General features: G+C 37.3%; 1 protein-coding gene across 1 annotated transcript in view; it reads left to right on the top strand.

The window, feature by feature from the left end:
* The first annotated feature begins 712 nt into the window (after positions 1-712).
* ADGB (androglobin) overlaps positions 713-11,993 on the top strand; it is a 155,540-nt gene continuing 144,259 nt past the window's right edge. The window contains exon 1 of the mRNA XM_007171346.2: positions 713-787. Coding sequence (XP_007171408.2) covers positions 714-787 — 74 coding nt within the window. The 5' untranslated portion in view covers position 713. The remainder of the gene's footprint in view (positions 788-11,993) is intronic.

Here is an 11,993-nt window from a genome sequence, read left to right as displayed (position 1 = left end):
GTCTTGGTTTGCTTGGATTCGTGTCATCTGGCTCCAGTGCCTTCTCAAGTGAGCTTATCAAGGGCCGCTCCATTCCGTGACCTGGATTTATCCTTTCGTGTGAACAACCCAAACTTATTTAAATACAGACATCATCATTAGCGAAACTTAAGCGACTGAGGGTGTCATGATCTTGCCTTCGGTACAGGGATCCCCCTGCACCCACCGTATTCACTACTGAACCCACGATTTTCAAGCCATTGGCAAATTACTGTGTCTGTAATGTCTCTTAAATTATTGCTAAAGGAACTTGTTCAGCGGAGAGAAGACTTGGGAAAAGGGGACTTGCATAGTACACGTCTTCAAATCCAAAAGAGAGTCGATATATGTCTATGGTTCCGAAGGGCAAAGCCTGGCAGAGTCAACCTGATAGAAAAACTCCGGTTTATCAGAGCTGCCCATAAATCCTACGGATGAATCCATGCCCGGGGAGCCTTCCTCCCCAGACACTCAACCCGTAGGTTACCACCCGCCTGTGGAGCGCTCGAGCTCGCATCCCCACTGCGACCTAAAGCCGCCTCCGCTAGAGCCGCCCCTGCTAAAGCCCTGCCAGCATCTGACCCGCCGCTGCAGGAAGCACACGGGTCGTCTCCTGGCAACGGCAGACGCGGAGCCAGGGTCGCAGAGCCGGCTCCTAGCTCAGAGCTCAGTCGCTGCCTGGGTCCGCCTCTGCCATGACCACCAAACAAACCAGAAAGAAAGAGGTGCATCGTATCAACTCGGCGCACGGATCGGATAAATCTAAAGAGTAAGGGACCTCTGCCTGCCCATCCCACCCCTGGCCTGACCCCTTGGCCTTTCCACTCGTCCTGGCGCTGCTTCACTGTAGCAAACTATGCCAGGGCACGAGTTTAGATGGCCTCTTGGCAGCTTCTTTCCCTTCTGTGGGAACCCAGACTCGGGAGATTCTTGCCCTCATTCTTCCTCCATGCCTGCCTCGATCCACCTCCTCCCAGGTTTCCCTATTTCAGCTGCTCGGCGGCTGCACTCTGGCTCCCGTCCATGAACCTCCCGCCCCTTCCTGCCCCTCCTCTCCTTCAGAGTCCACCCAGGCACTTAGAAAGGCTGCTGCTTCCTTGCCAAAGAGGCGAGGCTCAAAGTTAGGGCCACGTCTGCATGGCCCCAGTATTAGCAGAAAGAGACAGAGACAGAGAGAGCTTTCACCTCAGTGATGATTCTCTAGTTTGTATCTGCCCCAGTCCAACAACTAAAGACTTTTAGTCAGATTATATCAGACATAAAATGGTTTTTAAAAGGTAAAACTATATAAATATGTAATTCACATTACTAATGTTTACTCCAAGAAAGTGTACAGGCTTTAGCTCATGGAATCTACATGATGCCTCTCTGACTTGGGGTGGTGTTTGTCGTGTCTGTGTATGTACCTCCTTATTACTTTTTGTCCTCTGGTGTTTTTTTTTTCCCCCTCTAAAAATACCTAGTTATTAATAACACAGATTTGGGGCTATTATTTGAACTTACAAATTTCTAAACTGTATTCCAGCTATAAGAGAGTGCCAACTGCTAAACCTAACTCAGTGGGGTCATTCATGTTTTCCCACTATGCCTGTGAGGGGTGGACAGTAAATTCTTTTTAGTTGGGTTCTTCGATTTCGGTCGCCTAATTCTTCATCTCCTTCTTTACCTAAAGAATCCCACACTGAACTTCTGTTCACTGATGCCTAGTACTTAAACTCTTTCCCTCCCTGAACTCCTCTCCCGCACTTATTCCCATGTCTGTGATTCTCTATTCCTAGTTCTGTTTTCTCTCCTAAGCAAGCTTCCAGCTTCCTGGCAGATAATCCATTCATTTTTATTAGTAACTTAAATTTCAGATACTATATTACATACATAAGTGATTTTTAACAGAATTGCTCTCCTGCTACATGCCAGTGTAGGGCAGGTCATTTCAATATTTTCTAGTTGCTTCCATTCTTAAAGGTCCAAGTTCTACAAGACCCTACAGGATCAAGGTCTTTCCCCTTTTCCCCTATTCCTTTTCTGAATTTACCTCCCCGTTGTTCACGTACTGTCCTCCTTTTCACATCCTGGAGCACCCCAGGCTTGTTCCTATCTCAGGGCCTTTGCTTTGCTATTTCCTCTGCTAGAAAGTCATTTCCATATGGTTTTCTCCCTCACCTCCTTTAGGTATTTAGCTCAATGCCATTTTCTCATGTCAGCTTCTTTGGCCAACTCGTTTAAAATTGCTATCCCCACTTTCCTGCCAAAACCAAAAACTCCCCGTTTTTCTTTTGCTGCTTTATTTTTTGTCATTAATTGCTTTGCTCATTAACATACTATATATTTTGCTTTAAAAATTATGTTTATGCATATGTCATCTTAATAAAATGTAAGTTCCATGAAGGCAAGGATTTTTCCTCTTCTATTTTATACACTATTGGGTCCTTAGTCATATTTGGGTCATATGTAGCAGGCACTCAAAAATGTTTATTTAATGAATAAGTGAATGACAGTGATTAAATAAAAGACTATAACAGGGTTGCAATACACCAAAAAAAGAAAAGCAAACTTAGTAATGGTTATAATTAATGTACATCAAAGGCTCACAACTCTTAAGGAGCTTTGATTTTAAAGAGTTTATATCCTGAAAGAGATGAGATTGTTAACGCCCATTTTAAAAAAAACAAAAACAAACTGATCAAACCAGATACCATAAAACACAGTACCTGGCCTGGTTTTGTGGTGATTTTATCACATGATAGAGATAAGATCCCTGCTGATAAGATGTTAACTCTTTCCGTACTGGGATGTCCCATTTCTTTTTGAGATGATGTTATTTCTAACAGGTTTTTTTTCCCAGAAAATGTCTGAATTGAATTAAATCAATAAAAGTACATGTATATGTTTATGAAAATAAAAGTGTAAGGGCAAATAGTTATACAATATCTAGGCTTTGCTAGAAACTAGCTATTGAGTATTAAACATCAAATCATTAGGTTCTGCTGTAGCATTATATGACAGAATGTGAAGTCCACTGTAAATCATGTTTATCCTCTAAGTTTTACTGAAGAACTAATTATAGATATCAGGCTAAGTCATAGATATAGGTGTCACCTAGCATGGGGCCCAGGGATCAAAGTCTAGCAAGGCTCCAGTGTAATTGTCATTTGACATATACTGGGGACATTTAGAGTAAGTTTTTATATGTCATTATTTTACCACACCTTGTGGTTATACATCCAATAAATGCAACTAACTCTACATGGTCCTGAGTACGGAAATGAGAGAAAAAGTATTCAGAGCCTTGAAAATGGCTGTCCCATAAAACCTTATTGTCCTACAGCTGCCATCTGTAGCATATCTCTTGTATTCCCTAAACTTATGTGTCAAACTGGGGACAGGACCAGGTCTGGCTTTTGCCTAGTCTGGTGGCTGGCACATAATAGCCACTCACCATTTGTTTATTAAATGAGTTCATAGTTTAGTTACCTAGCTTGGTTTTCATTCCTTCTAAATTTGATTGGAGACTGGTTCTCCCTCCTTTTCTGGTCTGATCCACTGTTGGCAAAATTCAAAAACTGAGATGTTTCAACTGAGAAAGCAGAACCATCTACGTCCAGCTGTGACCAAATTCATAAGTAAATATGACTTTGAATCACCAAGAATAAGTATGCCAGGTAACTGAGCTGACAGTTTTTACATTAGATTAAGGTATTTCTATTTTATGTATTCTGTATTTCTCTGTATCAGCAAGAATGAAATCTCTGATATAGGGTTCACCCTTGCACCATTTTTTGTGACATTAGATATGTCATTTTTTTATTTTGACATTCAATTTTTTCTTCTTTAAATGAAGGACCATCTACTTAAAATTGTTCCCATTCCAGCATTCCCTGTCCTCCCTTCTCTACTTTATTTTTTCCTCCAGCTCCAAACTATCATGATTCTTTCAGATGCTTTTTAACTCTACTGAATCCATAAGTGAGAGAATTTTGTTACAGTAAAGTGTTCAAAACTTTGATTTAACTTATTGTTCTAATTGGGGGTGTCATCTTTTTAAAATTTCATCTTTGAGAACAATATTTTTTATTGTCATAACAACTGTCACAAATTATGTCTTTCATTATTAGTACCTAATGATAATTGGAAATTACAAACCAATTTAAATTAATCAATTTGAAAACTAGTGTGTACTTCAAAGATACCATGGAAGGATTTGTAGTGACGCAAGACAAAAATTTGATCTTCTTAGAAGTACTGAATATAAGTTTTGGTGTAGATGATAGACAACTTAAAAGAGGGAAGAGAAGGCATGCAATTTAACTCTTAAGGGTTATTAGAAGTGTTAATGCTTACACTTCAAATGCTAAAATATTTGAAACTTGAATGGGAAGTTTGAGATAGGAATACAATTTGGTGTTTATAGTCACAAAGTTTTGTTCCACTTCCAATAGCACATTAAAATCAAGATCAAACAGATAATTTGTTGAACTAACAAGAATTACGCAACCTTCTAGATTCTTATAGATGATGAAACATCATTAGACCTCTTTTTTAAAAAAGTATTTTATTGAAGTATAGTTGATTTACGATGTTGTGTTACTTTCTGCTGTACAGCATAGTGATTCAGTTATACATATATATATATATACACATTCTATTTCATATTCTTTTTCATTATGATTTATCACAGGATATTGAATATAGTTAGACCTCTTTTCAAAACAGAATGAAATATATTTCATAAAGCTCAAGTTAATCTATACTTACTGAAGTGTGCATTTAAATTTCATAGAATTCTCAAAAAAGATCAACATATTTGTCTATACAAAACTTTGAAAACGAGACTATTACAAGAGTGGAATTATGATTAATACTATGAAAGCAACATAAAATAGAAGAATACATATCTTACTGAGGATTAAATTAAGTGAATTCTTGGTTATACTAAGTCAAAGAGAGAGCTGCTTCAATGAAACCATGCAACAGTGGTTGATAGATTATAGATAATCTATTCCTCTACCACCAGAAATCAAAAAGGAAAAAAATGTGTGTGTACACGAGAGAGAGAGAGAGAGGAAGAAAGAGAGAGAGAGAGAGAGAGAGAGAGAAGGGAGATGCCTTTTGTAGCTCTAGGTATAGTCCTTATAGCTCCACAGAAAAAGGCAGAGAGGGAAGAGGAGAAGCAGGGCAGGAAACAACCCAGGGTTCACACTGAGTTTTGTGATTTACCTAGGTCACCTCTGAGAACCTCAACAACTAAGGTCGTAACTACTCACAATTTAAAAGGTGATCTCTGGTGACCAAAACTTCCCTAGAGGAAAGCCAATTCTTTATGTTCATTTCCCAATGATTAATTGAGCGCTTCTCATGCCCAAGTCATTGGTTGGCTTGGGAGAATAACGAATTGCAAAACAGGGTACAAGTCCAGGGATTTGTAATCTAGGGGAGAAAAACTAAGATTCAAATAGAAATAACTAGGAAATACACAGTAATGTCGAATTTGTCAGGGAGAACTTGTTGGAAATAATGGAAAGAACCACGTATTGGCATAGGGTTAGATTAGAGAAATCATGACATTTCTAAAATGATGGTTATGTGAGTTAGAGGAGAAGAGGGTCACTTCCAACTGGAGCTGGTCTTTCATCATCTCCCTCTAACAGCCACTCTCCAACTTTGAAAGGCACAGGCTAGTGAGATGGCTAGGGCAGGTGATGGAGATGTCTGAGGCACAGAAAGTCATCCAGGTTGGCTGGAGCAGAGGAATTTCATATGAACGTTCCGGCACATAAAGCATCAGAGGCGAGTATGCAGCACGTGAGAAGGAGAGATTAAGGAATTTGAACTCTATGTGATGGGCAAACATAGACTGTTTTAAATGTCAAAATGATGATTTATGAGGTACAATTTAACAGTTGTCTGAATGGAATTCATGCTGAATTAAGAATCAGGGTAGCAAGAAACGGGTGATGATAATGGGAGATAATGGGGGAATGCTTGCTTCTGGGAACTCTCCATGAGAGTGAGGAACTTTTTTAAAGAAGGGTGAGTGGGTGCAGAGCAGACCTGTAAGATGATTGTGTCAAAGACCACAAAGCCAAGTTACTGACCCTCAGTGGCAGCGGTGATGATGTCCAGGTGATGATGCCACCATGTCTGAAAAGAGAAGGAAAAAAAGTGTAAATGAAATTCAATGACAAATTTCTGAGGGCCTTTCCTTGCTTATTTTTGCATTTTCTTCAGGACCTGGCACGATGTGTGTTTAATAAGTGTGTGTGTACTTTGAGTTAAAATAGAAACCTGGTGTGGCAGCTTGGCCATAAAACCCTCTGTCTCAGAACCAGAGAGAGACTATGAGACCCAGAGGGAAGAGGCCCTGTCAGTCATCCCCAGGACACCAGGCAACACTCAGCACAGATTAGGGCATCATATAAATGTCTGTTGCATATTTCTTAAATATAAAAATCTCAGCCAAAAAGCCCTGCTTAATGAGGCTAGGAATAACCTGTTAGTCTTAGTGGGGTCTGCCACTAGTTCTTCCTTTGAAATAATCTTTTTTTTTTTAATTAATTAATTTATTTAATTTATTTTTGGCTGTGTTGGGTCTTCGTTTCTGTGCGAGGGCTTTCTCTAGTTGCGGCAAGTGGGGACCACTCTTCATCGTGCTGCGCGGGCCTCTCACTATCGCGGCCTCTCTTGTTGCGGAGCACAAGCTCCAGACACGCAGGCTCAGTAGTTGTGGCTCACGGGCCTAGTTGCTCCGCGGCATGTGGGATCTTCCCAGACCAGGGCTCGAACCCGTGTACCGTGCATTGGCAGGCAGATTCTCAACCACTGCGCCACCAGGGAAGCCCTGAAATAATCTTAATCTGAACATTTGTTTAATAATTTGTTAAAACTTGACATGGGTTAACAATTATTTCTGGCAATGAAAAAAATTTTTTTAATCAACCAATTTTTATTTTGTTTCCTTTTGGAGGAGAAATGGTTCCTCCTCAGTTTACTCTGTAGCATTATTAGAGGAGTAGAAGATGTTAGATTAAAAAGATTTAAATTTACAAACTCATGGAATTCGTACTTCAGCGTTACCTAAAAACAAAATCAAATTTATACTTTGAAACTCACAACACTGTTGGTAGTGCTTCAAATGAGCAAAGTCATATTGCCTCAATCAAAAGTGGTTATTTAAAAATATTTTAGTTGGCTTTACTATTATTTTGACATTTCTAGGTCACAGATTATTGAAATTAAGGGATTAAATAATCTATAAGCTTATTAGGCTACTTAATGTGAGATAAAAATGACTAAAATCGGGCTTCCCTGGTGGCGCAGTGGTTGAGAATCTGCCTGCTAATGCAGGGGACACGGGTTCGAGCCCTGGTCTGGGAAGATCCCACATGCCACGGAGCAGCTGGGCCCGTGAGCCACAACTACTGAGCCTGCGCGTCTGGAGCCTGTGCCCCGCAACGGGAGGGGCCGCGATAGTGAAAGGCCCGCGCACTGCGATGAAGAGCGGTCCCCGCACCGCGATGAAGAGTGGCCCCCACTTGCCGCAACTAGAGAAAGCCCTCGCACGAACCGAAGACCCAACACAGCCAAAAATAAATAAATAAATAAATAAAGTAGCTATAAAATTAAAAAAAAAAAAAAAAAAAAAGACTAAAATCTGTATCCAAGATGTTAAAAATATACCTTTGATATGATTTGTATAATTTGATATAATTTGTATAATATGAAGCATTGGATAGAAATATTACTAATCTTTCTCACTTTGACCCTTGACAAAGAAGACATGCATACATTGTCAGAAGAAGTATTCAACTAGGTGCTTTGAAATTTTATTACATTCTTTCCTAGGGTAGGTTCAGGCTAATTAATTCCAGGGTCTAGGGCTATAGGCATGCTGATCTGTATGGCTGAATTAACATATGGTACATTTTAAAAGTAAACTTTATATATAAAGTATATATATCTATATATATACACACACACACACACACATATGTATAAAGTATATATATAAATATATATATAAAGTATATATATATACACATACATATATATAAAATATATATATAAATATATATATAAAGTATATATATATAAAATATATAAATATATATATAAAGTATATATATATAAAATATATATATATTTATATTTTTGCTGGTGCCAAATGAATAACATAGTCTAAAGATTTTGTGATTATTTTTATTCCATCCTCTGACGTGATGGGTATCAGAATTACATATATTACTTCAGTTGAAATCCTCAAAAGGTCAATGTGCCCTTTCTGCTCCCATTTCTTCACCTCTCAATCTTCATTCAGGGAAGAAATATGTCTAGTTTAGTTATAAATTAATAAAAAAGGCTATTACAGGTCATCAAACCTTGTGGATACACAGGCAAAAGGAGAGGAAGCAGGAAGAACTGTGGCCTGTTTTGCCTGCTTTCATCCCAGGTATGAGCCAGAAACACCGTGAGAGTTTAACCAGGTGAGGTCATGGTCAAAGGTGAAGCCTGTGCTGTACAATCTGCTAACAGAGCTCTTTCCACATACTATTGTAATGAATTAATTAGAAATTAGAGACAAAGCTCTACCTTGGATCAAAGTCTAGGAGGGATCTGTGATCAGTTTGCTCCATAAACAAAGAATAAAGTTAGGAAGAAAATAGTTGGAGTTGTGTAAAAAGGAGAAAAAAAAAAAGTTTAATAGGAGCTTGTGCATGTACTCACCCAGGGTGCTGAGGACCTGTTGTTTCTTTCATGGATTTTGGTTAAAGTCATTAAGGACATTATGTCATGTATTTGCATATCATGTTTTGTCCTTGCTCTTTAAAATATCAGCTTTGCTGCTGGACAGTGTTAGATTCCAGTAAAAGGCAGAAGCTTCAGATACTAGGGGCCTGTGTTCATCGGGATCAGAACAGCAGAAGAAGCCCCCTCCTATTCTGCTCTCTCCCTTTGTTCCTCCATCTCTCAAGAGGGCTCAGGGGAACATGTGTCACTCCAGCTAAATCTATCCTCTCTTATCCTTTCCTGGAGTTTTCCTTTCCTTCTGACCTGCCCCTGCTTTGTTTTCTTTCTTCTACCCCCCAAATTAAGCCATTCTCTGATGGTCTTGCTTCACTCCTCTCTCCTTTATCCCTTTTGATTATCTAAAACAATGATGATTAAAGATGACTGAATTAGCACCCGTGGTCCTTACCATGTAACTGAGCTCAAGTTCAAGGGGACAAATCCACTTGGATGTACTCTCCTACTCCAAGTTAAATATGTCCAAAATGGAGGTCATCATTTTCTCTTCCAAATGTGTAGATTTCCCATGTTTATTTTAGAGAATCTTACTACCATCTTCCCTGCCACCTTGAGTTTCAAGCAGTTATCTTTGACCTTCGCCCTCCTTTGTCTGTTATGTCCAGTTGGTTTCCACGTTCTTTTGATTTTCCCTTCAAATTGCTTCTCTACCCTGGCTCAGTGTTCATTTCATAATGATTTGACTTACATACGTCGTGAAGTGATTACCACAATAAGTTTAGTGAACATCTGTCATCTCATGTAGATAAGACATTAAAGAATTAGAAAAAAAAATTTCTTCCTTGTGATAAGAACTCTTAGGATTTAATCTTTTAGCAACTTTCATATACTGAGTTGACCAAAAAGTTTGTTTGGGTTTTTCCATAACATCTTATAGAAAAACCTGAATGAACTTTCTGGTCAACCCAATACAATGTACAGCAGCGTTAATCATATTTATCATGCTGTACTTTACATATCTAGTACTTATTTATCTTATAACTGGAAGTTTGTACCTTTTGGCTACCTTCATCCAGTTCCACCTCTCCACCCCCACCTATCGTAATAACAAATCTGATCTCTTTTTCTATGGGTTTGGTTTGTTTGATTTTGAAGTGTAATTAACCTGCAACATGCTGTTAGTTGCTGGTACACAGAGTAGTGATTCGATATTTCTATACACTTCAAAATGATCACCATGATGAAGATGTTACATAATTATTGACTATACTCCCCACACTGTACATTTCATACCTGTGACTCGTTTATTTTGTAATTGAAAGTTTGTACCTCTTAATCTCCCTCACCTATTTATTTTCATATTCACACAAGCACAGTATATTAAAAAAAATAGATAAATGTTGAACTTTTAAAGTTAAATGCCTAATTAAATAATTTTCATCAAATCAAGAGAATAAAGGTTGACATAACAATCTGACTTTAACTATTTTTAATTTTTGCATTTTTTAGAGGTTGCAATTTATTTCCTCACATATTTAATATTTCTGAAGAATATGGCTCAGAATGCCCCTAATGCAAATTAAGTCAATTGTGTATTCTGATTCCTTCAGGGTATGAGCTGATGCTACTTAATAAGGCATGCTGATTACACATTGCATAAATAAACTACCTCCCACTATGAATAAAATCATGTCTTTACCCTGAGCAGCATGCTCAAGGAAAATAATAGCAAAATTCCAGACCCTCACTTTATTGAAATTTTAACATCCTCGCAGTGGAAGTAATCTAATTAAAGCATATATAGGAGTGTGTATGGCCTGTGTGTAAATAAGATTCTGCTTCTTTTAAAACTTTTTCTTAGAAGTCTCTATGATTTTGTGCCAGCTAAAAATTTCTTTGGTTTTCAGCTCTTATATTTTCTGTTGTATTATATAATTTGTTAATTGACCTAAGAATTTTTAAAAAATCATTTTGTCATCTTTGCTATGTATGTGATTAACAAGTGCTTTTAAGTTTTAAAAAGTTATTTCATTTGTGTTTTATTAATAATCAGATTATAAAATATATATTAATGCAAATATGGACTACTTTTATTACATATAAAGACAATTTTGACTTTTTCCCAAGTCCAAATTATACATGGTTTAATTTACCAGGAATAGGTATACATGAAAGACAGACAAAATACATTTTGTTGAATATGACTTGGCAGTCAAATATATCATAGAATCTAGATTTAATTTAACTATGTATTATGACTCTAGAAACAGATAATACTGCTATCACAAGGTGATGTTTGGATTTTCCTAAATTTGCCTTTTAAAATCCCCAGGTTTTCTTTTTCTTTCTTTTTAAAAAACAGGTTTATTGATGTACATTTGACATACAATAAATTGCACATATTTAAAGAATGCATTCTGATAAGTTTTGATGTACATCCACACACATGAAAGAATCAACACAATCAAGATGATGAACAGATCTACTGTTCAAAAAAGTTTCCTTGCCTTCCTTCTGTCTTTCCCTGACCCCAGTCCCCAGGCAATCACTGTTCTATTTTCTATCATTATAGATTAGTTTACATTTTCTAGAGTTTTATATAAATGGAATAATAAACTTCCTTTTGTATGGCTTCTTTCACTCATCATAATTATTTTGATATTCATCCATGTTGTTGCCAATAATTAGTGTAGAATTAGTATTACTTCTTCCTTAAATATTTAGTAGACTTTACCAGTGAAGCCATTTGGGTCTGGAGTTTTCTGTAGGAAAATATTTAATGCTAAGTTCACTTTATTAATAGTTACAGACAAGGGTATTCAATATCTCCAGTCCAATCTATCTCCTCTTTACCAAGGATTCTTAGTTTGTATTCTTCAGGGAACTGATCCATTTCATCTAAGCTATCAAATATATGGACATAGAGTTGTTTGTAATATTTCCTTATTATCTTTTTAATGTCTATGGGATCAGTAGTGATGTCTCTTTTTTCATTCTGATTGGTAGTTTGTATCTTCTCTTCCACATTCCTGATCAACCTGACTAGAGTTTGATCAGTCAAAGAACTGGCTTGTTGATTTATTGATTTTTCTCTGCCATTTTTATGTTTTCTATTTCTATTAACCTGCTCTAATTTTTTATTAATTTACATTAGATTTAACTTGCTCTCTTCTTCCTAGTTACTTAAGGTGGAAACTGAGTACATTGTTCTGAGACTTTGATTCTTTTCTAATGTA

This window comes from Balaenoptera acutorostrata, chromosome 14, assembly GCF_949987535.1.
Source record: "Balaenoptera acutorostrata chromosome 14, mBalAcu1.1, whole genome shotgun sequence".
NCBI classification, from domain to species: domain Eukaryota; kingdom Metazoa; phylum Chordata; class Mammalia; order Artiodactyla; family Balaenopteridae; genus Balaenoptera; species Balaenoptera acutorostrata.
Note: the sequence above shows the minus strand (reverse complement) of the source record. Positions and strands in the feature narration are given on the sequence as shown.